General features: G+C 44.6%; 1 protein-coding gene across 1 annotated transcript in view; it reads left to right on the top strand.

Moving 5' to 3' along the window:
- Window positions 1-2,725: 2,725 nt before the first annotated feature.
- Window positions 2,726-26,505, top strand: part of usp6nl (USP6 N-terminal like) — a 65,942-nt gene continuing 42,162 nt past the window's right edge. The window contains exons 1-2 of the mRNA XM_029761241.1: window positions 2,726-2,935; window positions 12,306-12,406. Of these exons, the coding sequence (XP_029617101.1) occupies window positions 12,403-12,406 (4 nt within the window). The 5' untranslated portion in view covers window positions 2,726-2,935; window positions 12,306-12,402. The remainder of the gene's footprint in view (window positions 2,936-12,305; window positions 12,407-26,505) is intronic.

Raw genomic sequence — 26,505 nt, forward strand, 5'->3', positions numbered from 1 at the left:
AGGTGTGACATTAATAGAACTGATGGGACATAAAGTGTGACACTAACAAGGTGAGCGAGACAGAGTTTCTAACTGGGAGAGATAGATAACAAGAGATTGCACTGCTGTCAACAGATTACCACCTGTGACTCAGACACCTAGACTAGCTAACTGTTCTGTAAAAGGTTATTGACCCCTGACGCTGGTGAAATAGTTTCATTTGTTTGTTTGTGACTTCTCTACAGCACTCCTAGTTTGATTTCTAATTGAATGGAGCGGTTCATTAATGGTGCGGTTCATTAATGTCTGCCATACTGTGTGTTCAACAACAAGTGACAAACACATAAATGCATACATTGCTTGACTAAATTGTTGTGACTGTTTCGGAATAGAATCTAGATGTTTGAAATGCATAAAGACGTAATAAACATCAAACCTTGCTACAGTATACCTTGTGTATTGTGTCTAGTCTCATTATATAGTAACCTCAAAACAAACACGTCAATGTGTAGACATTGCTAGTGACTTGTAGTGAAATCTAAGAACGATTTATTCTAATTTGAAGTCAGCCAAGGAGGCACAGGCCCCAGTTAGCATAACCTTTAAGCAGTCTCTATGTTCTTCCAATAACACTCTCAAAGGTAAATACTCTACCGCACTGCGCTGCACACATTATACACCATCTTTGTTTCTCAAAGCCTCTGTTAGAAGAGGGCCACATCACTAGGAAGCACAAGTAACAGAGTTAAGAACGTACCGTAAACTCCCTCCACAGCTAGCTAGAAATGTCGCCGATGGAGCTATCAAATTAGATATTTTTGGATAGCAGAAATGGTTGGTATGTTTTCAAGGAGGGCGGTCATGTGTGTTCGCGAGTGGAGGATCACTGGTTTAAGCCCGGTATGGAGACAGAGACAGTGGAGAAAGCCATACCTTTAGCAGCACACTGACGACTGTTTCACTGGTGCCGTGACCCAGATACGCAGTTGGGCTCAGCTCAACGGCCGGGGTCACTAGCTGTGTAGCGAGTTTAGAAGGGGTGAGTGTAACGGAGTTAAGAACGTACCGTAAACTCACGCCACAGCTAGGTTGAAAGGTCGCCGATGAAGCTATCGAATTAGATATTTTTTGATAGCAGAAATGGTTGGTACGTTGTCAAAGAGGGCAGTCATGTGTGTTTGCAAGCAGAGAATCACTGGTTCAAGCCTGGTATGGGGACAGGGACAGTGGAGGAAAGCAAAAAATGTTAGCAGCGCACTGACGTCCATTTCATACACACACAACAGAGCCAAACAGAATTTTATACTAAGACTACGACCCATACTGGGGCTGGTATAATATTAGACAGCCAGTCCAGTATCTAGATGTGTCATAGAAAGAGAGTATCTGATATCATGCCTGTTTTAAAAAGTGGGTACTGTACATAATGTACCTGGAAACTGGCAGGCATAAAATGACTTTCAGGATTAACGGGTTCTGTAGAATACAATATGTGCCCATCCCCACTATCTGTGTACAAAAGCTTATCACTGTCCTGCAAACACAACTACTTTGTTTGTTCTCAAGGGCCTTAGTCATGGGCTATTGGTACTGTGCAGTTTTGCAAAACCTTCAGATCATATGGATAGGTTCAGGTCATGTTATAACATTGTTTTAACATTCTATTTGTACATTGTTATAAATTGTTATAAGTTGATAATGTATTGATCAGATAATAAGTGCCCAATCTGGCTGACTTGGTTGTGCATACAAGCAGTTTCCTCTCCCTCAGTGGGATCCCTGGTATGTAAACACTATACAGTATAGATAAGAGGATATCCTACCTCAGTGGACTGACTGAGTTTTGTGTGAAACAGTCCAGCCAAGCATAGTACAGTGGATACTTCACACTAAGAATAAATAGAGGTTGGTTTGTTTTGTTGATGGCCCGCTAAGATAAGAAGAGCAGTATCACTTTGCACAATATACACTGTAGTAGTGATCAGTAATCACAGTGATCTTCAGCATTCAATAACAAATACACTTTAAACAATGTCGGCCACTTTAAACAATGCCACTTCATATAATGTTTTCATACCCTGCATTGCTCATCTCACATGTATATACTGTACTCTATACCATCTTGCCTATGCCGTTCGGCCATCACTCATTTATATATTTTTATGTACATATTCGTATTCATTCCTTTACACTTGTGTGTATAAGGTAGTTGTTGTGAAATTGTTAGGTTATATTACTTGTTAGATATTACTGCATGGTCAGAACTAGAAGCACAAGCATTTCGCTACACTTGCATTAACACCTGCTAACCATGTGTATGTGACAAATACATTTGATTTGATTTGAAGAGTTAAGGCTATGAGTTGCTGGTTACAAATAATAACAGAATAGCAGAATTCATTTTGTGTAATTTTTTATATTTTTAAGTAGCCTATTCTAAATAACCTATAAAATACTTTCAGGCCACCTGATGTTTTCACTTGAAATGTATGATATGAGAACGCGGAGCAATAGTTTTTTCCTTTAATATCAATATCATGAATTTATAGGCTACCGGGTTTACTAACAGGCTATTAGCAAGACTTGTGCGCAGTACTTTTCATTATGCATACGAAGACTATGAGACTACTTTTCCTTTGTTGGTAAGTGTTTTTCTATCAATTAAAAAGGTGCTTATGACAACTAGTGATAATTTAGTATTCGCCACCTATGTGCCGCAACCTCGTTTCGGATCCAACATGGCGGGTGAGATAAGCCTGTCGTGCGGCGCATTGCTACCTGGAGTGGGATTGATTACACAGCGCCCTGCAGGGGTTCCATAGTGAGTTTGAGAAGTGTTCTGTTCTGGGAGAGCGCTGACTTCCTGGTACGGGACAATGGACATGTTTTACTCTAGTTTGGCTGGGAAAACACACGCAGCGATGTGATCAAGACGGACACGTCGAGTTAGAACAAGGTAAACCTGTCCTTTCGATTTTCAAAATGTTCTGGGAAATATAACTTATCAACTTCCCCGATATGGATGTCAGTGTACTACTGTTGGCTAAACGCTAGCAAGCGGACTGCGGCTTTGAAAGTGGCATACGTGATGGGAACCAGGGGCACGCGTTTGTGTAGTGTTGTCCGCATTGAACGACTCGGTATGCGGGATTATTCCAGTGTTTTGTTTACAATCGGGAATATGGTTTAATAGCTCCAAACTTTGTTCTTATTTATATTCATCGAGGCCTACCTAGCCAAACCCCCGGACGGCCTCCTGCAGCAGAGTCGATGTTGGTAGACTGCAGAAACACTAATCAAGCTCTCCCATTGGTCACAGACCTGCATTCCGCGGCTCTGGTTGGCTTGGTTTTCCTTTCACTCATTTGACGTTTGTGGCGCTTTCATCGTTTCTCCTGTAGCCTAATTGATTTAAGGGGATCAATTGTAGAATTAAACGATTTGAATACGAGTTATTGAATGGTATTTTGCACGTGTGGCTGTGTTCTGAGTAAATAAGGCGATCCATGTTTCTTTACCAGGTCTGGGACTATTGGCTACTGTAGTAGCGCTGAGCTACATGGGAGAATGGGTATAGTAACGTAGTTGGTTACCTTTTGTAGCAGTGCCTCAATCCTATCCCGTTTCGGGATAATGCGGCTTAACACATTCTTGGCTTTTCGGCTCGACCGAAAAAAAACTGCGTTGGAGATAGTTTGTAGTTATGCCACAAAGAGCGAAATTGCGAACATGGAACTCGCAAACCGATACATTGTATTACAAATGCCACTCACGAATGAAAGTTTCCTGCCTGGCTTCCACCCAGAAGCATGAGAGCAGATCACACAAACAAATCATGTTTACAGTATCATACAGCAAGCCAATAAGCTATAGCCTACTGGCCTGTTTATGACAGGTAGTGGACGTTATGATACCAGGGAGAGAATATATTCGCGTTATCAGCTATTGTGTTCCATTGTATCACTGTGCGGTACTGTCAGCGTTGTTGCTGAGTATCGCATTTCTCGTGCAGTGGCTCACGAGCCCTCCCCATCGTGTCTCTTGCCGCCGAATGGCCTGAGCGATGAGGAATGGATGTTTACCCGTCACAGCCTCCTGCATCAAAGAAAGATACGCCATTTGCTGACAGATGCATCGTTTAAAGCCTATTCATTTTTTTTATTAGCAATGAGTTATGTCGTGGTGCGGTTTCACATGCCATCCATAGGTAGGCTATGCCAACCACCCTAGTGAGGATACAAATTCTACGCGTTGGAATTAGCCTGGAATTATCTGCATTAACAAACGCAACCTGGACTCGGGGGTAGACGTAACATAGTTAATGTGAATCTCCCTCCATTTAGTATATGTTATGTTTCGTTTGGTATTAGATGTGACAAATGGGAAAACAATTAATGTTTAAACTGCTGTTTTCTTTCTCGGTTTTCCATTCAAACAATACGAAATTCATTAAAGTCCACGTGAATTCACATTGCAGATGGTCTACATCGGGCTTCCTGCGGTGAGAGAAAATTGTATCATTTATGCTGCTGGTGCCCTTGCTTTTTTCATGATTGCCGCATGTAGCTTGTCGTCATCCAATCACAAGTCATCAAACTGGTACTAGGCTACAGTCACAGAGCTAGACCCTCCCTACGGCAAGTTATTAGGAGATACTTTTAGCCATGTAGTGTATGTGGACACCTGCTTGTTGAACATCTCATTCCAAAATCATGGGCATTAATATGGAGTTCCAATTCATCCCAAAGGTGTTCGATGGGGTTGAGGTCAGGGCTCTGTGCAGGCCAGTCAAGTTCTTCCACACCGATCTCGATGAACCACTTCTGTATGGACCTTGCTTTGTGCACGGGGGCATTGCCATGCTGAAAGAGGAAAGGGCCTTACCCAAACTGTTGCCACAAAGTTGAAAGCACAGAATTGTCTAGAATGTCATAGTATGCTTTAGCGTTAAGATTTCCCTTCACTGGAACTAAGGGGCCTAGTCCAAACCATGAAAAACAGCCCCAGACCATTATTCCTCCTCCACCAAACTTGACAGTTTGCACTATGCATTGGGGCAGGTAGCGTTCTCCTGGCATCCCCCAAACCCAGATTAGTCCGTCTGTCTGCCAGAATGTGAAGTGTCATTCATCACTCTAGAGAATGCGTTTCCACTGCTCCGGAGTCCTATGGTGGCAAGCTTTACACCACTCCAGCCAACGCTTGGCATTGCGCATGGTGATCTTAGGCTTGTGTGCGGCTGCTCAGCCATGGAAACCCATTTCAGGAAGCTCCCGATGAACAGTTATTGTGCTGACGTTGCTTCGAGAGGCAGTTTGGAACTCTGTAGTGAGTGTTGCAACCGAGGAAAGACGATTTTTACGTGTTTCAGCACTCGGCTGTCCCGTTCTAAGCTTGTGTGGCCTACCACTTACAGTTGACTGGGGCAGCTCTAGTAGGGCAGAAATCTAATGAACTGACTTGTTGGAAAGGTGCCAATGTTTGGCTATGGAGATTGCATGGATTTGTGCTCGATCTTATACACCTGTCGGCAACAGGTGTGACTGAAATAGCCGAATCCACTAAGTTGAAGGGTGTCCACATACTTTTGCCCACGTAGTGGATCTATAGGCTCATCAATGGAAGATGGAATTAGTTAAATGATAAGGCCCAGCTACACCAAGAGCCAACAGGTAAACTATAATGAATCATCTGAATGGAGTTGTTATTTACTGTCGGTTTTACAAATCTCAATTCGTTGTGGCTAACGTTGTCTAGATTTGCTAACGCTATCTCTAGCTAGGTTACTAACGGTAGCTAGGCTAGGGTTAGGGAAACTGTTAGCCAACCTGTTAAGTAGTTGTAAAATAACAAAAATAGTAAGTATTTCCTAAAATGCTGAATTTGTCGATGAGATTCAAACACCAAAACTTTTGATTGCTTGACGTTCACATTATATGCCCACCCACCCAACCACACTCCTTTCATTTTAGCCTTAAGTAATCTTCTGTCATATGTAACCATACCAAATGTAAAATATCATACTCATTTGAGTTTCCCGGATGTACTTTTTATTTATTATGTTACGTCTCGTCTGAGACCAGGCCGCTGCTTACCTTTTACTGCCCTTCATAAAGTTAAGACCCAAGTGTCCACACAGATAGTTGTGCTAGGCATGCTGATGAAGTGCATTAAATGTTAAACAGTGGGAGTTGGAGCAATGGTAAGTATTGTTTGTTGACACAGACAATTCCAGGCATTGATGAGGACGTTGTGGCTCAGGGTGAGTTGTTTATTATCGATACAACTCTGTGCTGGAGTCCATTTAATATTGATGGGCAAAGCATCCAGATGTAGCCATTTAGCGAGCTTAATTATCCTAGCTACCTGTAAAGCAAATGCACATTTTTAGTCCCAATTTATTTCCCCCTATTTATAGCAACATTTCTCAACTTCCAAATGAATCTAGGTAGTAGCCACTTCACACACAGTTAGACCTATAGACAGAATATGAAGTATTCTGCACCACCTGTAGAGCTCGGTGATTTGGACTGGATAGGAAAGCAGGCCTATACGGCTACAACTTTTCTATCTCAACCGCTTTAATTGGTTGAATTATCAAGAGTTATGTTGCCAAAACACAATGTTATAGCTGTACATTCACGTTTGCACAATGAATGTGGTAAGTTTATGTTGAATCGACAAAGAGAAGTCACCCCCCCCCTTTCCAATATTAGAATCGTCCTGATAAAAAAAAAAGTCAGTGAATGAATCATCACCAGTGTTGTATCCTATTTATGTCCATTCATTCATTTGGTACTACTAAGCCTATTACCTACTACTACATAGAATACCATGGCTTACAGAATAAAAAACTCTTCATTATTTATATTTTTTATCAAGTTCAATTTAAAATACCCCTAGTGCCATTTCAAACATGTTTCCTTATTTCATAGTTCTTGGACAATGCTAAGGATCTGTCTTTCTGCCCTGATACCCTGACAGTGAGGAAACAGAGCAGCCTGCAGTAGTCAGGCAAGGGTCAGCAGCCACAAATAATCTCATCTGCCCCTCTCTGTTTCACACACACACACACACACACACACACACACACACACACACACACACACACACACACACACACACACACTTTTCCACATGGGCTCTGTACACAGTTGGCACAAAGAGCAGTCGTGCCTCTTGTAATGCCTCTCCACAGAGAGAGAACTAGTGTTTAGATGTGTGTTTGTAATGAAAGAGCAGTCTGTTTGTCCGTCTGGGCAGTGTCTTGTGTGAGTTGGAGGGGTTTCTTTGACTGCCTCAAAAGCTGGTCCCGGCTGAGCTTCCGTAGCATAGCAACCAGGCCTTTGCTATGGGTTCTCTGTAATAAAACACACAGACATACACACAGTCTGAAAAATGGTGCTGTGGGCACTGAGTGGGTGGAGGATTCGGTTTCTCCACTTCCCCACACAGAAAACGCTGCCAGAGACAAAATGCCCTTTATATGTGACCTTAACTGTGAGTGTGTGTGATCAAACAGGTCAGCCCACACTGATAATAGTTAAATAGATTACAATACAATTTACACACACACACACACACACACACACACACATCCTGCCTCTCAAACACACATACCACATGTTTGAGAGGGTATAGTGTTATTACATTCCCCTTCTCCTCTCCAGGCGCTGGCAGAGCTCCGGGTGCCAGTCTCTGGTGGGTGCTTATGCCCGCTGGCACATTGGTCTGCTTTCTTTCTGCCTGGCCTTGGAGTGGCCGGCCCACACACAGCACACCAGATGTTGGTGCAACCTCAGCCAAGCTCTGTGCGTGTGCGCGAGTGCGAGCGTGCGTGAGTGTGTACGGGTGCGTGCGCAAGTGCGTGTGCAAGTGCGTGCGTGTGCGAGTGTTTGGCAGCCTCTGTTGCACGTACGCATGGATGCTGCTTTGGCAGTACCTGATGCTCTCATTTCTGCCAGGGTACCTCTCAGTCCTTGGAGAAGGAAGAGAGGTCCATCCACTGATCACCCCACCCCACCCCTAGCCCATCTCTCTCACTCTGCCTTGGGCCAATGTTCCTTTATGCCTGACCTTCTCAGCTTTGGAGAGAGATACTACCAACCCCATAATAATACAGAGTTGGGCCTATTTTTAATAGGGCTTTGAGTTCCCTCTGTCTCCTCAATCTTCCTGTAACATTACTGTTGATTGGCTGTTCAGTAATGCTGCGGTTGATTGGCTGGCTGTAGACCTGGGTCAGGGCAGAGGTGAGCATATTGTCTGGTTTCCCTTATCCCAGTTCACCGCCTTAAAGCTAAGACTCTCAGCCCACACACTCAGGCCCGAGTCCAATCTATTAACCCATTGTTTTCCTGAGCTAGATCTTTGCTGACTGAACCACAGCAGGTGTACGCAACATGTCTGGCTGACTAGAGGTTGAACGATTATGATTTTTCAACGCCGATACCGATAAATTGGTCAATTGTTTTACATGTTTTATTTTATATATGTGTGTAATAATGACAATTATAACAATATTGAATGAACACTTATTTTAACTTAATATAATACAGAAATAAAATCAATTTAGTCTCAAATAAATAATGAAACATGTTCAATTTGGTTTAAATAATGCAAAAACACAGTGTTGGAGAAGAAAGTATGTGCCATGTAAAAAAACTAACGTTTAAGTTCCTTGCTCAGAACATAAGAACACATAAAAGCTGGTGGGTCCTTTTAACATGAGTCTTCAATATTCCCAGTTAAGTTTTAGGTTGTAGTTATTATAGGACTATTTCTCTCTATACCATTTGTATTTCATATACCTTTGACTATTGGATGTTCTTATAGGCACTATAATATTGCCAGCCTAATCTCGGGAGTTGATAGGCTTGAAGTCATAAACAGCGCTGTGCTTCAAGCATTGCGAAGAGCTGCTGGCAAACGCAGGAAAGTGCTGTTTGAATGAATGCTTACGAGCCTGCTGCTGACTGAGCGGTGGTAGGCAGACTGCTCTATCAAATCATAGACTTAATTATCATATAATAAACACACAAATATGATCCGTAGGTCATTAATATGGTCAAATCCGGAAACTATCATTTCGAAAACAAAACGTTTTATTCTTTCAGTGAAATACGAAACCGTTCCGTATTTTATCGAACATGTAGCAACCCTAAGTCTAAATATTGTTGTTGCATTGCACAACCTGCAATGTTATGTCATAATTATGTAAAATTCTGTCAAATTAATTACGGTCTTTGTTAGGAAGAAATGGTCTTCACACAGTTCGCAACGAGCCAGACGGCCCAAACTGTTGCATATACCCTGACTCTGCTTGCACTGAACGCAAGAGAAGTGACACAATTTCCCTAGTTAATATTGCTTACATGAATTTTAACTAAATATGCAGGTTTTAAAAAAATATACATGTGTATTGATTTTAAGAAAGGCATTGATGTTTATGGTTAGGTACATTGGTGCAACGATTGTCCTTTTTTTCACGAATGCGCTTTTGTTAAATCATCCCCGTTTGGCGAAGTAGGCTGTGATTGATGATAAATTAACAGGCACCGCATTGATTATATGCAACGCAGCACAAGCTAGATAAACTAGTAATATCATCAACTATGTGTAGTTAACTAGTGATTGATTGTTTTTTTTTATAAGATAAGTTTAATGCTAGCTAGCGCCTTACCTTGGCTCCTTGCTGCACTCGCTTAACAGGTGGTCAGCCTGCCACGCAATTTCCTAGTGGAATGCAATATAATCGGCATCGAAAAATGCAGATTACCGATTGTTATGAAAAGTTGAAAATCAGCCATGCCGATTAGTCGGTCGACCTCTAGACTAGATATAGCTACAGTAGGTGGGGCTATTTAGATGCGAGGCAACCAGGGTAGAGGATTGGAATCCACCTGTAGTCTCATGTACAGCACTACTGTAGGAATGTCTTTGTCTCTCATTGCTTAACCCCCCCCCCCCCCATTCAAGGGTTTTCTTTATTTTTTTACATTGTAGAATAATAGTGAAGACATCACAACTATGAAATAACACATATGGAATCCTGTAGTAACCAAAAAAGTGTTAAACAAATCAAAATATATTTTATATTTGAGGTTCTTCAAAGTAGCCACCCTTTGTCTTGATGACAGCTTTGCACCGTCTTGGCATTCTCTCAACCAGCTTCACCTGGAATGCTTTTCCAACAGTCTTGAAGGAGTTCCCACATATGCTGAGCACTGCTTTTCCTTCACTCTGCGGTCCAACTCATCCCAAGCCATCTCAATTGGGTTGAGGTCGGGTGATTGTGGAGGCTAGGTCATCTTGCAGCTCTCCGTCACTCTCATTGGTCAAATAGCCCTTACACAGCCTGGAGGTGTGTTGGGTCATTGTCCTGTTGAAAAACAAATGATAGTCCCACTGTGCAAACCAGATGTGATGGCGTATCGCTGCAGAATGCTGTGGTAGCCTTGCTGATTAAGTGTGCCTTGAATTCTAAATAAATCATTGACTGTCACCAGCAAAGCACATCCATGCTTCACTGTGGAACCACACATGCGGAGATCATCTGTTCACCTACTCTGTGTCTCACAAAGACACAGAGGTTAGAACCAAAAATCGCTTATTTGGACTCGTCAAACCAAAGGACAGATTTCCACTGGTCTAATGTCCATTGCTCATGTTTCTTGGCCAAAGCAAGTCTCTTCTTCTTATTGGTGTCCTTTTAGTGTGGTTTCTTTGCAGCAATTTGACCATAAAGGCCTGAAGATCTTTGAAGAAACTTTCAAACTTCTTGAAAGTTTCCACATTGACTGACCTTCATGTCTTAAAGTAAAAATGGACTGTCATTTCTCTTTGTTTATTTGAGCTGTTCTTGCCATAATATGAACTTGGTCTTTTACTAAATAGGGCTATCTTCTGTATACCCCCCCTACCTTGCCACAATACAATTGTCTCAAACACATTAAGAAGGAAAGAAATTGCACAAATGAACCTTTTAACAAGGCACACCTGTTCATTGAAATGCATTCCATGTGACTACCTCATGAAACTGGTTTAGAGAATGCAAAGAGTGTGCAAAGCTGTCATCAGTACATTATCACTGTTATCACAATTATATGCACAAAGCAAAATGTCATTGTATAATTAGATGCGCAAAGCAAATCTTTCATATACAGTGTGTACAAAACATTATGAACACCTGCTCTTTCCATGACATAGACCAGGGATGGGCAACTTTGATGAGACCGGTTCTACTCATTTTGACAACTTTCGAGTCCATATTAGGAAGGTGATCTTATTTTTTTGTACCCCTAATATTTACAACTTGGATTCTTGAACACAGTTGTAAGTATTGGCATTTTTGGATTGACACATGAAACTATGTCAGTGCTTGTTTGTCTTCTGTTAATTAAAGCTGGAATCCTTAATTGGTGAAACTGCCACGTCTGTTTGGGGAAATTACAACAATGGGGAAATTACTGCAAACAACAAACAGTTTTTTCCCCCCTCTGACAGCATTGCACACACATTAGGACAGCACAATATGCACTGCAATTTATTTTACCACGCTGCCGAATTCTCCTCTACTCCGTTTTCATCAACAAAACGATAACAAAGGCGCTGGGGGCGAACAGTGGAGTTGTTCCCCCTAATTGTGATTCCATCTTTAAGTGTTTTTCTGGCCTGTGCTCGACCAATAGCAGAGGTCTCTAGGAAGAATTGGATCCTCTGTGGCTTCTGCCCTGTTGTGTCATGGCAACATGAACCAGTTAATTTACCAGTCCCTCCCACTGCATGGCTTGCATCTGCAGCGCTATCCAATGACCTGTTATTACCCCACCGCAGAGGAACACCACCGTCATCAGATTATGGTTATTTAGATTGGTGGGCCGGTGGCTGGACCTTATGGGTACACACACACACACACACACACACACAGGCCTGATCACTCTCACCGCACCCTGCCATACTAGCTCAATGATGACACTAATGACCATGCCAACAGTCATCTCTAATCCTCTTCATCGGTGTGTGTGTGTGTACCCTGCACGTACTGTGTTTGTGTCATGGAGCACGTCACTCCAGGGGTGTATGGCAGTGAGGTGGACAGGACATGGGACAGATTGTACCCATCATGGAGTCAGTGACGCCTAATGTGATTCCTCATATGAAAGACCTCATGATATTTCTGAACGTTATAAAGATTTGTCTTCTTGACAGTGTGTCGCCACTTAAAAAAAAGTGACCCATTTTTGTCTCTGAAATATCAAATGTGTTTGAGCACCTATTTAGTTTTGTTTTAGTCTCCGCTCATTTGAATGACTCCTTCTCTGCAGGTCATGAGTGCCTCTAGGAGGGCACCTGTGGAGAACGACCGCACCTGTCCAAAACCCCGCCTGGGTCCTGCCCTGTTCCCCACCCCCGGCCTCCACTATGAGTAAGTACCTATAACCCTTCACCATACCCCTCAACAGCCAGGGCTATCATAGGTCACTACCCTTTTCACACCATCTTACCGGCCTGAACCGTACTGTGCTGGTTAGCACGGTTTATCAGTGTTCGGTTCAGCTCACTAGTGGGAAAAGTCATTTTTATCATTGGTAGCTATTTGATGTACCCATCTGGATAGAAGCTGGAGAAAAGAGAATAGCTCTGAGCTATGCTTCTGTGATCCACAGCACTCCACTACATGTGGCCTATGGATGCATCATGTGGAGAGGTGTTAAATGGGCTCAGTCTGTCTGCACCGCCTCCTTCCTGCTCCCTGTGGCTGAACCATATGGCAGAGAGGAGAGAGCCGCGTCCTTGCCTCGCCACGGCAATGACCCATCAATCAGCCCCGCAATGCATGATGGGAAGGGGCATGGGGTGTAGCGGGATGCACACTCCATCGTGTGTGTGTGTGTACAGCTGTGCCTGGGCCATCTTTGTCCATGGTGTTGAATCTGACCGTGTCTGATGGGACATGCTGCATTCTATGGAAAAGTGAGCTGTGAATCACACTGTGTCTGAGCTTCGGCTCAGTTCTGTGTTAAGTTATTGCACTTGGAGTGTGTCTTGGCTCAGAATACATGGGCAATAATTAAGAGCTTCGGGTGTGTCTGTGTTTTGCTGAGTGTGAATTAAGTTAGCGGTATCAAAGGAATGAAAAGGTGTGTCCACTCGGGACTAAAACTTTGGACAAACAAAGTTATCTGGTTATCTGGATATCGTCTTTCAAAGGGGACTTTCCCCATGGCTCTTTATCAAGTCGAATTCCAGATTCAGCAAAGCAAAAATATTTAAGAGCATTTCAGATAGAATGTATTGCATAGAGCTGGCCTGATTGTCCAGTATGTCCACGTCTATTATAGTAGAACATGTCCGTTTCCTTACAGTGCATTTCTATCTGCAGTGCTCTGAGTAGGCTAGGTCTCTGGCTGGTGCTGAAGGGTTGCTAGTAGGTTACCGGGGCAACCCTGTGCATGTGAGGTGTTCACTGTAAGGTGATTGGATTAGCCAGATGCTGTGGAGGGAAGTGCTGAGAGAGTGAACTCGACTACTGCCTTTTCCTCTGCACGCTCCAACGCTCATAAACATGCAGGTGAAGCATGGGACCGTGTGCTTGTGTTTATGATCTGTGCTTATGGTCCACAAGGTGTCTGATTTTGAGTGATGGATGAAAATGTAATTGATAGTAACAGACTAGAGACACCTGCCAGGAACTTGGTGCTGAGCAGGTATTTATAGCTTACGTCCGCTGCTCTGTGCTCTCACACTGCAGAACTGGGCTATTAGGGTTAGAAGAGAATTGGGCGGGAAACCACTCTTGGACCACACTTGGTGATTTCTTACTAAAGTAGCCCCCCCCAAAAAAAGACCATGATTGATTTTTATGAAATTTAAACCATTGAAGCGTCTTTTGGAGGAAGGATTGTTGACATATATTTGACATTAGTATATTAAAGCATAATAGATGAATAATGAATTAAAGTTGGACATTTTGCCCTAAACACGGCCTCCTTTTAAGACTCCATAGTGTTTCATCTGTAGATGCTACAATGTAAAAGTTGGTGTCATATGAAGCTTTACCGCTTGCTCTGTGATATGAGTAGTATATTGATTTCAATAACAAATGTCTTACATATGTTTATGAATATTGAAAAATATAAACATGATTATAGGAAATCTAAATGTTTTGATTAGCCAAATGTTTCTTTATATTGTTTTACAAAATGTACTCTACAGGCATTTCAATGTTCCTGTGTGTGTATGTCAATAGTGTGTGTATGTCAATAGTGTGTGTATGTCAATAGTGTGTGTGTGTCTATGTTCTGTGCTCCGGCCCTGTGTAGCCTATCACCAAGTCTCCAACTTTTCCTGCTCTGATAAATGCTGAAAGGCCTTTCCATGTTTGATCCCTTACTTCAGTCAGAACACAAATAGCACAGCTACAGAGTCAGTCAGGCTGCACCAAAACAACAACCACTAACAACCCAAACCCTGTTGTAACCCCACGGGAGAAGCTGATAGTACGGTCACGTATTGTACCCCAATGTGCTTTCTCGGCTCACAATGTGCTTTGGGATAAAATGGCTTTGGTAATTTCACTCACTGTTTGTGCCCTCTCGCTGTTGTTGATATCCCTAGTTAATTACCCTAATTAGCCTCCGCCCGCCCGTTAGCCTGTAGGATGGGGAGATGAGGGGGGTTTGCTCTCCCTAACGAGTCTGTTAATGAGCGACGGTCGATGGATGATGACTCATTCTGGATGGTCATTTCCTGTGCATTTGGAAAGGTGGTAGAGGACAGGAGTCGTCTCTGCAGAACACAACGTTTTTACAGATACAAGATGTGTTGGCTTTTGTAAAGTGCTTGGAGCAGTAGGTAAAAAAAATAAACACTACATAAAATAGTAATAATTCAATTAATTTAACATTAGAACCAGTGTCCAATTTGTTTTCTGAGGTAAACGGAAAAAAAGCAGAGTTCCCATTCAGTGTTTTAATGTGAAACATGCGTTCTCACAGTGAAGAGTAGTTCTGTCTTAGCCTTGAAATGGCTGGACTGTGACTGCTTCTACACAGGCCCTTAGGTTAGTGCAGAGGTCTTTCAGTAGTGTAGATATCAAAGTAACCAGAGTACTCTCTCCATCCCCCCTCTCCCTACTGACCAGCCGTGTTTGATAAACAATCTAGACCTCACATGTCTGTGCTATGGAGGTAGAGATGAAAGGGGGAGTGATGTATGTTACCAGATGTCTAGCTATCACCTGTCTCCCCGCCCCTCTCTCTCTCTCTGCCCCCACTCTCTCTTTCACACAGCCCTTCCTCTTTCTCTCCTTGTCAGAGGAGAACTGATCTGATGTCATTCGGTAGCTAGCGTGCTGTTGGGTCCACAGTGGCTAGGCGTGGCGCAGACCAGGGTCATTATCTCCTCTAAAGCCTCATCTGGTCTCCATCTGCTGGGCACCGAGACAGCACCGCTAGCCTCGTACGCTGGCTACCACTGCTCTCTGACAGCCTGCTGATAGCCTGATAACACTAGCCCTGTTGTCATGGGGAACATGCTAACAGACTACTGGAAGACACCAATATAGGATTTGACTTTGACAGAATAATAATGTCCCGAATGCAAATCCAAGGCCCCAAAACACTAACCGGCTAATCCTTGGACCTTTTCATGCTGAGCAGGGCAGAGTGGCTATCTGCTAAAATGCTAACACTTGGCCCTGGTTAAAAGCAGTTGGCCTCCAATCCATTAACATGCTAACTTGGCCCAGTCTAGGGCTATACAATCTCTAAACCGCTAACATGGGAAATGTCAGCACTGATAAAGCAGAAGTGTCCAACCCCTGGTTGTCTGTCTCTTGGTGTAGGGCCAGGCCTGCTAACATCCCTCTGTCTCTGGACAGGACAGCTCTGCTTAGCACAGCAAGACTCCAGCGTTCCCTCAGACTGACACACTGTCACAGGGATAATTACTAGAGAGAGGTATTTGTTTGAGGGACAAATCCCATTTTGTGTGGTACAGGTTGGACTAGTTAATTTATCACACTTGGGCTGCGTCCTGAACAAGTTGAGAAGTTTAAGTATGGGAGAGTGCACATAGGTGTTAGTACAGTAGGTAGATGTTTTTTGTTGTTGTACAACATGTAAATAATTGATCTTACATTGAAGGTGTCACCTCTGACAGGCAGGACAGTTTGTTGTTGTAGCTATAGATGGGTTAGCTGACAACGTCATGACAACGATGTGCATGCATCAATGGGGCAGAAGTCAGTGTGTTGTTGTGATTCTGGATGGCCAGATGGCTAGCAACAATAAGAAGCTCCTTTTATCCTGTTCGTGATACAAAGCTTTGTTTTTGAGGTGTTTTGACTGATGTCAGTGCTAATATGGCAAAGTTTTGCATGCTAGCTTACCAACGACTGTAACGATGTATTCGAGAGACAAGTAATCATTGTGCAAATGTATTTGTTTTCAATAAACATTTGAGACAAAATATAGTTTGCATGTTGTCAACGTTCTAAGCCAATCCCGTCTGTTTTGAGTTGGTTTTGTTGCTAAACAATCAACCCGTCTATAACTGGCTGCAATGGGTTGTAGCTGCTACTGTATAGAGGTAGCAGCATTGCTGCATTGCAGTGTTGAACTAGTGTTATGTTTTGGGCTTTAGTACGGTAGTGTTTATGTCCTCTCCCATATCCTCTGATCTCAGTTCCTCCTGTGGAGCCGTAGTCTCAGTTCTGTGTTCACAATGGAACCAAGTCTCCCACTCCACTGACCTGGCTTCCTGTTACTCTCTCACTTTCTCTCTCTCTCTCTGCCTTTCTCTGTGGACCACAGCATGTAGCTGATGACGTGTTGTGATGGCTATTGTGATGGGGGGGGGGGGGGGGGGGGGGGGGGGGCGGCGTGTGTGTGTCGTGATTAGGGGTGCAAAGGGTTGGAAACTTTCCGGTACATTTTCCATGGGAAGTTAAGCCTGGGAATTTTGCTTAAATCCATCTAAATATAACAGTGAACCTTTTTTGTGGGATACATAAGGCAATTCTAGGTCTTGTGGCATATTTTGGTTAAACTATTCCCAATTCAATGGAATTGCAACCCTCTGAATGCACAGTGCATTCTTCCATCACATGTACAGCTGATTCTCAAGATCTTGCACACTAATGAGATGCTATTGAGCCCACACTACTATACTGTCTGAGCCAAGGAATACATGCTTCTGGTAGGTTTTGATTACCATACTGGGTGGGGTGAATATATTTTATGACATGCATGATTTTTTTGTTAACTAGTAAATAGTAGCTTACAGCAAAGTGTGTTTTTAAATAATTTAGAACTTGTTAACAATTTCTGCTAGTTAGTTTTTGCTACCATGTGGGTTTTAGCTCGATTGAGCCTCCTAACTGAGGAGTGTTAATTCACCTGTTTCCATAAATGTTTTAAAATGAAACATGTATCTTACAAAGGAGTTGTTTAATCTAACTGCCTAACTATTTATCTGTACATGGAACTGTATTTTTTTTTTTTTTAGACATTTATTTTCTTCTAATCTTTACAGGAAAATGCCACAGGCACTATCTGATGTGTGGAGACATTTCACTGCAGCTAATATAGAAGGAAAAGCTGTGTACATTTGCAAATACTGTGCCAAATCATATGTGAAGAATGCAACAAAGACACAGAATCATCTGGCCTAGTGCATAAAGTTCCCTCAGCGCTCACAACAAGTAACCTCTGACAAAAGTCCCTCTACTTCTATTTGAGGTGAAAATGATGAATCAGACAGCTTATCGATAGCAACAGCTCATGATCCTCCTGCTGATGAATGTCTTGCTCGAGCTGTGTATGCAACTGGTTCACCTCTGATGCTCCGAGGCAATGTGTATTGGAAGAGATTTCTGAATGTTCTTCGCCCAGCATACACCCCTCCAACCAGACATGCTTTATCTACTCATTTGCTGGATGCAGAGTTCAACAGAGTTCAAGTGAAGGTCAGGTAAATCATAGAGAAAGCAGTCTGTATTGCAATCATCTCTGATGGGTGGTCGAATGTTCATGGGCAAGGAATAATTAACTACATCTCCAGCCCTCAACCAGTATTCTACAAGAGCACAGACACAAGGAGACAACGGACACACTGGTCTCTACATTGCAGATGAGCTTGAAGGCAGTCATGAAGTTATAGCAGCAATCTACCTCACCAAGCAAAGTGAGAAGAATAAGAGCACCACATTGAAGCTGGCCAGCAACACCTGTTGGGGTGGTGTTGTCATTATGTTTGACAGTCTCCTGGAGGGGATGGAGTCTCTCCAAGAAATGGCCGTATCAGTCTGCCAATATGGACCGCCACATTAAGAGAAGCCTCCTGGATCATGTGTTTTGGGAGAGTGGTAGAAGCCTGAAACCTATAGCAGTAGCCATTGCACAGATTGAGGGAGACAATGCCATCCTGTCTGATGTTCAGACTCTGCTTGCAGATGTAAGAGAAGAAATCTGTACTGCCCTGCCCACTTCACTGTTGCTCCAAGCAGAGGAAAAAAGAAAATATCAAAAAGCATGAAGACTTCTGCCTGAAGCCCATACACGCTGCAGTGTACATGTTGGACCCCAAGTATGCTGGCAAGAGCATCCTGTCTGGTGCAGAGATCAACAAGGCCTATGGTGTCATCACTACTGTGTCTCGCCACCTTGGCAGTCTGGCGAAGTTCACATCTAAGCAAGGGCTTTGGGATGGAGATGCAATATGGCAGTCGTGCCAACATATCTCATCAGCCACCTGGTGGAAGGGACTTTGTGGATCTGAGGCTCTTTCCCCTGTTGCCTCCATCATCCTCCAAATCCCACCAACATCAGCCGCCTCAGAGCGCAACTGGTCCTTGTTTGGGAAGACACACACCAAAGCACGCAACAGGCTGACCAATCAAGGGTTAAAAAATTGGTGGCCATCCGGGCAAATTTGAGGCTTTTTGAGCCTGACAACGAGCCATCCTCAACAAGGTTGGAAAGTGACAGTGAAGATGAGGCCTCAGAGTCTGATGTTCAAGAGGTGGACATTGAGGAGGTCCAGGGAGAAGATATGGAAGCCTGAGAGGAAGACAACCAAAGTTTTAGATGTATGTTGAAAATGTTTTTGGGAAATGCGATGGATCATTGGGGTTCATTCAATTTTCTTTTGTTGTTCAGTGAAATCATCCCATGTGAAGAGTCAACTCATTTAATTCAAGTTCAATTCGTAACTAAGTCGTTTTTTATTTCTATTGGAAGGATTTAATCATTTGCAATTATGTGTACTTATAAGGTAAAAGGTTTATGTTTGTCTCCATATGATATGATAAATATATCCAATTCAAAAACCATCTATATTTAAATGGTATTAATATTAATTAGCATTTATTTCTGTTAATTCCCATATGTTCCCACGGAAGATTCCACCGCTGAATATTCCCCAAAATGTGCAACACTAGTCGGGATGTGTGTCGTTCGGGGGAACAGGAAGGAAGCCTCACAGGAATATGATTCCATCTAGCAGTAAACACAGCAGTAGGAGGAAATGGATCCACTGAGCTATCCTCAGGGCATCTCACCAGTGGAGGAGGGACAGGGGAAACATACTGGGCTAGACGCACACTCACCCTCACTCGGTCACATACATACAGTACACACTTACTGACCGACACACGGGATCCCGATCTCTCACGCTAACGTACTTGCACGTGCATACACTCAGCTATACGTGTGAGGACTTTTTGTGAACCAACAATTCATTCCCATTCAAAATCCTATTTTCCCTAAACCTAACCCCTAAGCCTAAAATAGCCTTTTTACAAGTGAAGACCGGCAAAACGTCCTTCTTTGAATTTTATTTGGTTTACTATTCTTGTGAGAACTTCTGGTTCGCACAAGTATAGTAAAACATTTACACACACATACTCATTCACTTACTGACACACAAAAAAAAATATATATATATACACAGTAATTATGGTGACTTTTCTACTGCCATAAGGCTTGTTGTTGGCCTGTCATGGGCTGTCTAGTCTGCATGTTGCCATGGTGATCTCTACTCCCAGCTCTACCCTGGCACCCCGCTGCTCCTCACAAAGTTGAACCTATCAATACTTAATGTGTGGCGTTGAGTTCAGACGGATTGGGTCCAGACGGACTGGGTCATGCACTATGTATAGAACCCTGATTAAGGATTTAAGGAGCTGTGCTTGTCTTTGGGGACAGGCTGAGCCTTTATTTCACATCATGTTTACTCACTCCGTTATTCCACCCTCTCAGGACGCGTCCCAAAGGGCACCATATTCCCTATATAGTACACTACCTTTGACCAGAAGCCCATGTGTTCAAACTGACGGTTTTCTTGCCTCGTGTTTGCTTTATGTTTTGCTATGAAAGCCTCATATAAACAACATGGCTGTTGAAATGAAAGCGGTGCGTTGGTATCTTGATTGAATTGCTTCTATATACCCGCTGTTTATGAATAGGACTCGTAAATCTATACTGCAGGACGTGCAGCCACACACACACACACACACACGCATTTGTGGTGTACATTTGTGTAATTGTGATGAGGTGAATGCATATGAGAGACAGGCAAGCTGTAAAACCCACATTGCCTACACTGCAGAATACGCAGGCATTCTCAGAAATAGCTGGTGCTGAGACAGTCGTTCCTGTTTCTAGTGGCGAGGACACGACACACCTTAACCAATGACAAACCATGTAAACCCTGCTACACTCTGACAAATGGCCAAACCTTATGAGCAATACCACCCCCCATCTCCACTGACCAATGGCAATGACCTCACCCCTATGACCAATAACAAACACACCCACCCTACTGAGCATTGAGTTACCGCACACACCCTCTGACAACTGACAAATGGCGTGCAACCCGTCAAACCAATGACGAACGACATGCATTGAATGGACCGATGTCAAACGGGATAGACCCTGTCGACCAGAAGACGCATGAACGGCTGGCTGACCGCGGGCGTGCCTGAGCAGGGTATCATGGGTATCGTTTATAAACTCCCACGCTCGTGGTGCTGCAGTTGGGGGGGGGGGGGGTTGTCGTTCATCTTCTTGCCCCTACAGCAGGACTGCACATCATGGTCACCTCCACCTCTAGTGCTCCACTGTTTTAGCAGCTGCTGATTTTACTGTTGGCTTGTAAACAACTCCACCCCTCCTAACACACGCTCTCTCACACACACACACACCACTCTCTCTCTCACACACACACACAGTCTCATACACATCTGTTTGCTCAGCTCTCCCCATAGAGAGCCTTTATGGCTCTCTGAATCTCTCACCATCCTGTAAAAGGCTACAGCAGAAGATCTGTGCATGCCGTGGGTAGGGGGAAGGACAGACTGGGCTTGCAGGAGGCCGGAGGGGAAGGATGGGGGTGGGGGAGGGACAGATATAGGCAGGAGGGTTGAGGCCAGGTTTGGGATGATGAGTAGACTTTGGTGAGGCAGAGGCCTGATTTGGGTGAGGGGAGGTCTGGCTTGGATGTGGGAGTGGCCTTATGAGAGTGTGTAAAAGTGAGGTGTGAGACATTCAAAGTGTCCAGAACTGGTTTGGGTGAAGACTGAGACTGAAAGTGTTGGACCGAGTTCAGAGAGAAGGAAGGGTCAGATGTCATTGTAGAGTTTTGAGACTCAAAGTAAAGTGGGCATGCAGAAGGACAGTACAGTCAGTGTAGTACTAGCAGTCTTTTGATTGGTTGAAAAGTTAAACCCAGAGAGCAGTAAGTGACACGGGGCAAACAGGAAGTGTGAGGGAGCCCAGTGATGTTTTTCCAGTCTGTGTCCCCCCCCCCCGTGTTCCATTCCCTCGCTCCCTTTGGCACCGAGCCAGAACAGAGGAAGGAAAGGGAGAGAGGAGGGATGGGACAGGGGACAGGGACAGACCCAAGAGGAGTCAGAAAAGTCAAACTGTTTTGAAAAACATTTAAACTCAGATTATGCTGACTCAACAACTCCCTGTAAAACATCCATGAAAACAGTAGTGGAACAGCTGCATGCTGACACCCATAGTTTGTGTCTCTATACTCTAACATTGGTTCCTTTTCCTTGTGGCCTTTCCATCATAGCCACTGATATGTGAATGGGGTGGATATGATTTATCATGTTGCTTTGACCTGTCATACCCTGTCAGATCAGTGTTCATGGAAGAAAGGAGATGAGTAATGGAAGCTGGTTCAGATCAGAATACAACAAACTGTTAGTGTAAAGTTCCTGTACTTCTTATTGGCCTTCCACATTGTGTTCCTACCAGTCCAAGCTATTAGCAAGCAGCCTTTGTCAGCTAGCTTGACCTGGAGCGAACCTGCTGGAGAGAGATGCATGTAGGGAGAGAGAGCGAGGGGCAGAGAGGGAGTGTTTGGGGAACTTTGAGTTACTGCTGTAGCAGCATAGACAGCAATCAAAGCGCTCTATTCATGTCAAATTAGACTGCTCTTGGCTGACTTCAGTGAGTGAAAATGAGGCTGTGTAAATCTCTACCTTTTACTCTATTTTTCTCTCTTTCTCAGTCTATTGCCATTTTCTTATCTCATTTTCTCTTATCTTGCTTTCTTCTATCTTTCTCCCCATTTTCTCATCCTCAATTTTCTCCCTCTCATCCCTCCCTCGTCTCTGGAGACACTTTCTGGTATTTTGACCTCTGGAGTGTTCCATCTCGAGGGTCCTCAATCTAATACCCACATTGACAGCTCCTTCTAGCCTTTGCTGATTCACAGATTGAAGACTGTTGACAGGCTTAGATTGGAGAGGTGATGTTCCCTGAGCTAAGAAGGACTTATCTGTCATTTTCCAATCAGGCAGACGTTAATAGAGCACTGTGGCGGGGCCATTGATTTGATGTGTGTCTGACTGGCCCTCTTATGACCAGGGTTGAGGGGCCGTCGGAGAGAGGGGACACTGTCCATATACGCCTTTGTATGTCTCCCACATCGACAGGAGATCAATCCATCCTCCGCCGGGTCTTCTTCTCTTTACCTCTCTTGCTTTGCACGCCTTTAGTCAGTACAGATGTGTACACACACACACACACCTTTTATCTCCCTTGATTTTCTTCCTTCATGTCAGAAAGGTTCATGTTGATCATATTAAGACAGCAATATGGCACAGGAACTGTAGAAGATGGGGACCAGCAAGACTAGATAATAAACGCTGAAGTCCACTACACTGTGTGTGTGTGTGTGTGTGTGTCCAGGGGACTTAGAGGTGGTGTACTATCCCTATGATGGGCCCCACACCCCTAGTATGTCAGGGTCACAGCCAGCTAGCAACAGCAGCATAGTGTTGGGGCGTAGCAACAGGGCAGCATGGCGTTGGGGCGTAGCAACAGGGCAGCACGGCGTTGGGGCGTGGCAGCACGGCGTTGGGGCGTAGCAACAGGGCAGCAAGGCGTTGGGGCGTAGCAACAGGGCAGCAAGGCGTTGGGGCGTAGCAACAGGGCAGCACGGCGTTGGGGCGTAGCAACAGGGCAGCACGGCGTTGGGGCGTAGCAACAGGGCAGCACGGCGTTGGGGCGTGGCAGCACGGCGTTGGGGCGTAGCAACAGGGCAGCAAGGCGTTGGGGCGTAGCAACAGGGCAGCAAGGCATTGGGGCGCAGCAACAGGGCAGCAAGGCGTTGGGGCGCAGCAACAGGGCAGCACGGCGTTGGGGCGTAGCAACAGGGCAGCACGGCGTTGGGGCGTAGCAAATCAAATTTATTTGTCACATACACATGGTTAGCAGGTGTTAATGCAAGTGTAGCGAAATGCTTGTGCTTCTAGTTCTGACCCTGCAGTAATATCTAACAAGTAATATAACCTAACAATTTCACAACAACTACCTTATGCACACAAGTGTAAAGGAATGAATAAGAATATGTACATAAAAATATATAAATGAGTGATGGCCGAACGGCATAGGCAAGATGGTATAGAGTGCAGTATATACATGTGAGATGAGCAATGTAGGGTATGAAAACATTATATGAAGTGGCATTGTTTAAAGTGGCTAGTGATCCATTACATCAAGATGGCAAGATGCAGTAGATGGTATAGAGTACAGTATATACATATGAGATGAGTAATGTAGGGTATGTAAACATTATATAAAGTGGCTAGTGATAAATTACATACATTTTTCCATTCAAGTGGCTGGAATTGTCAGTATGTTGGCAGCAGCCACTCAATGTTAGTGATGGCTGTTTAACAGTCTGATGGCCTTGAGAGAGAAGCTGTTTTTCGATCTCTCGGTCCCCGATTTGATGTACTGACCTCGCCTTCTGGATGTTAGCGGGGTGAACAGGCAGTGGCTCGGGTGGTTGTTGTCCTTGATGATCTTTTTGGTCTTCCTGTGACATCGGGTGGTGTAGGTGTCCTGGAGGGCAGGTAGTTTGCACCCGGTGATGCATTGTGCAGACCTCACTACCCTCTGGAGAGCCTTCCGGTTGTGGGCGGAGCAGCTGCCGTACCAGGCGGTGATACAGCCCGACAGGATGCTCTCGATTGTGCATCTGTAAAAGTCTGAGGGTTTTTGGTGACAAACCGAATTTCTTCAGCCTCCAGAGGTTGAAGAGGCGCTGCTGCGCCTTCTTCACCACGCTGTCTGTGTGGGTGGACCATTTCAGTTTGGCCGTGATGTGCACGCCGAGGAACTTAAAACTCTCCACTACTGTCCTGTCAATGTAGATAGGGGGCTGCTCCCTCTGCTGTTTCCTGAAGTCCACGATCATCTCTTTTTGTTTTGTTGACATTGAGTGTGAGGTTATTTTCCTGACACCGCACTCCGAGGGCCCTCACCTCCTCCCTGTAGGCCGTCTCGTTGTTGTTGGTAATGAAGCCTACCACTGTTGTGTCGTCTGCAAACTTGATGATTGAGTTGGAGGCGTGCATGGCCATGCAGTCATGGGTGAGCAGGGAGTACAGGAGAGGGCTGAGAACACACCCTTGTGGGGACCCAGTGTTGAGGATCTGCGGGGTGGAGATGTTGTTTCCTACCCTCACCACCTGGGGGCGGCCCGTCAGGAAGTCCAGGACCCAGTTGCACAGGGCGGGGTCGAGACCCAGGGTCTCGAGCTTAATGACAAGTTTGGAGGGTACTATGGTATTAAATGCTGAGCTGTAATCAATTAACAGCATTCTTACAGGTATTCTTCTTGTCCAGATGAGATAGAGCAGTGTGATGGCGATTGCGTTGTCTGGGGACCTATTGGGGCGGTAAGCAAAATGGAGTGTGTGTAGGGTGTCAGGTAGGGTGGAGGTGATATGGTCCTTGACTAGTCTCTCAAAGCACTTCATGATGATGGAAGTGAGTGCTACAGGGCGGTAGTCGTTTAGCTCAGTTACCTTAGCTTTCTTGGAAACAGGAACAATGGTGTCCCTCTTGAAGCATGTGGGGACAGCAGACTGGGATAAGGATTGATTGAATATGTCTGTAAACACACCAGCCAGCTTGTCTGTGCATGCTCTGAGGACGCAGCTGGGGATGCCGTCTGGGCCTGCAGCCTTGCGAGGGTTAACACGTTTAAATGTTTTACTCACGTTGGCTGCAGTGAAGGAGAGCCCGCAGGTTTTGGTAGCGGGCTGTGTCAGTGGCACTGTATTGTCCTCAAGCAAACAAAAAAGTTGTTCAGTCTGTCTGGGAGCAAGACATCCTGGTCCGCGACAGGGCTGGTTTTTATTTTGTAGTCCGTGATTGACTGTAGACCCTGCCACATACCTCTCGTGTCTGAGCCGTTGAATTGCGACTCCACTTTGTCTCTGTACTGATGCTTAGCTTGTTTGATTGCCTTGCGGAGGGAATAGCTACACTGTTTGTATTCGGTCATGTTTCCGGTCGCTTTGCCCTGATTTAAAAGCAGTGGTTCGCGCGTTCAGTTTTGCGCGAATGCTGCCATCAATCCACGGTTTCTGGTTGGGGAATGTTTTAATAGACGCTGTGGGTACAACATCACTGATGCACTTGTTAATAAACTCACACACCAAATCAGCATATTCATCAATGTTGTTGTTCGCCGCAATGCGGAACATATCCCAGTCCACGTGAACGAAGCAATCTTGAAGCGTGGAATCTGATTGGTCGGACCAGCGTTGAACAGACCTGAGCGCGGGTGCTTCCTGTTTTAGTTTCTGTCTATAGGCAACAGGGCAGCATAGCGTTAGGGCCTAGCAACAGGGCAGCATAGCGTTGGGGCCTAGCAACAGGGCAGCCAGTGTATCATGGCATTCTGTAATTGGGCCCTATAACTCAATGCCTTAGGAGGGCTGCACACACACACTTTCATTGTCTCAAGCGGCGCAGACACACACACTCTTGCAAAGTGTGTGTGTGTGTGTGTGTGTGTGTGTGTGTGTGTGTGTGTGTGTGTCTTCCTCTCTGGGGAAATGTCATTAGGATAAAGAATGAAACGGTGGCTGCCCCATTACAGCTTGCAATGCAGACTGCACCCTGTCCTTGGGTTGAAACACAGGGGGGGACTGCAGGGTGTGTGTGCCAGCGGGCCTGCCACCCTGCAGGTTCCCACCTTTGTGCATGA

Source organism: Salmo trutta, chromosome 8, assembly GCF_901001165.1.
Source record: "Salmo trutta chromosome 8, fSalTru1.1, whole genome shotgun sequence".
In the NCBI taxonomy this organism is placed as follows: domain Eukaryota; kingdom Metazoa; phylum Chordata; class Actinopteri; order Salmoniformes; family Salmonidae; genus Salmo; species Salmo trutta.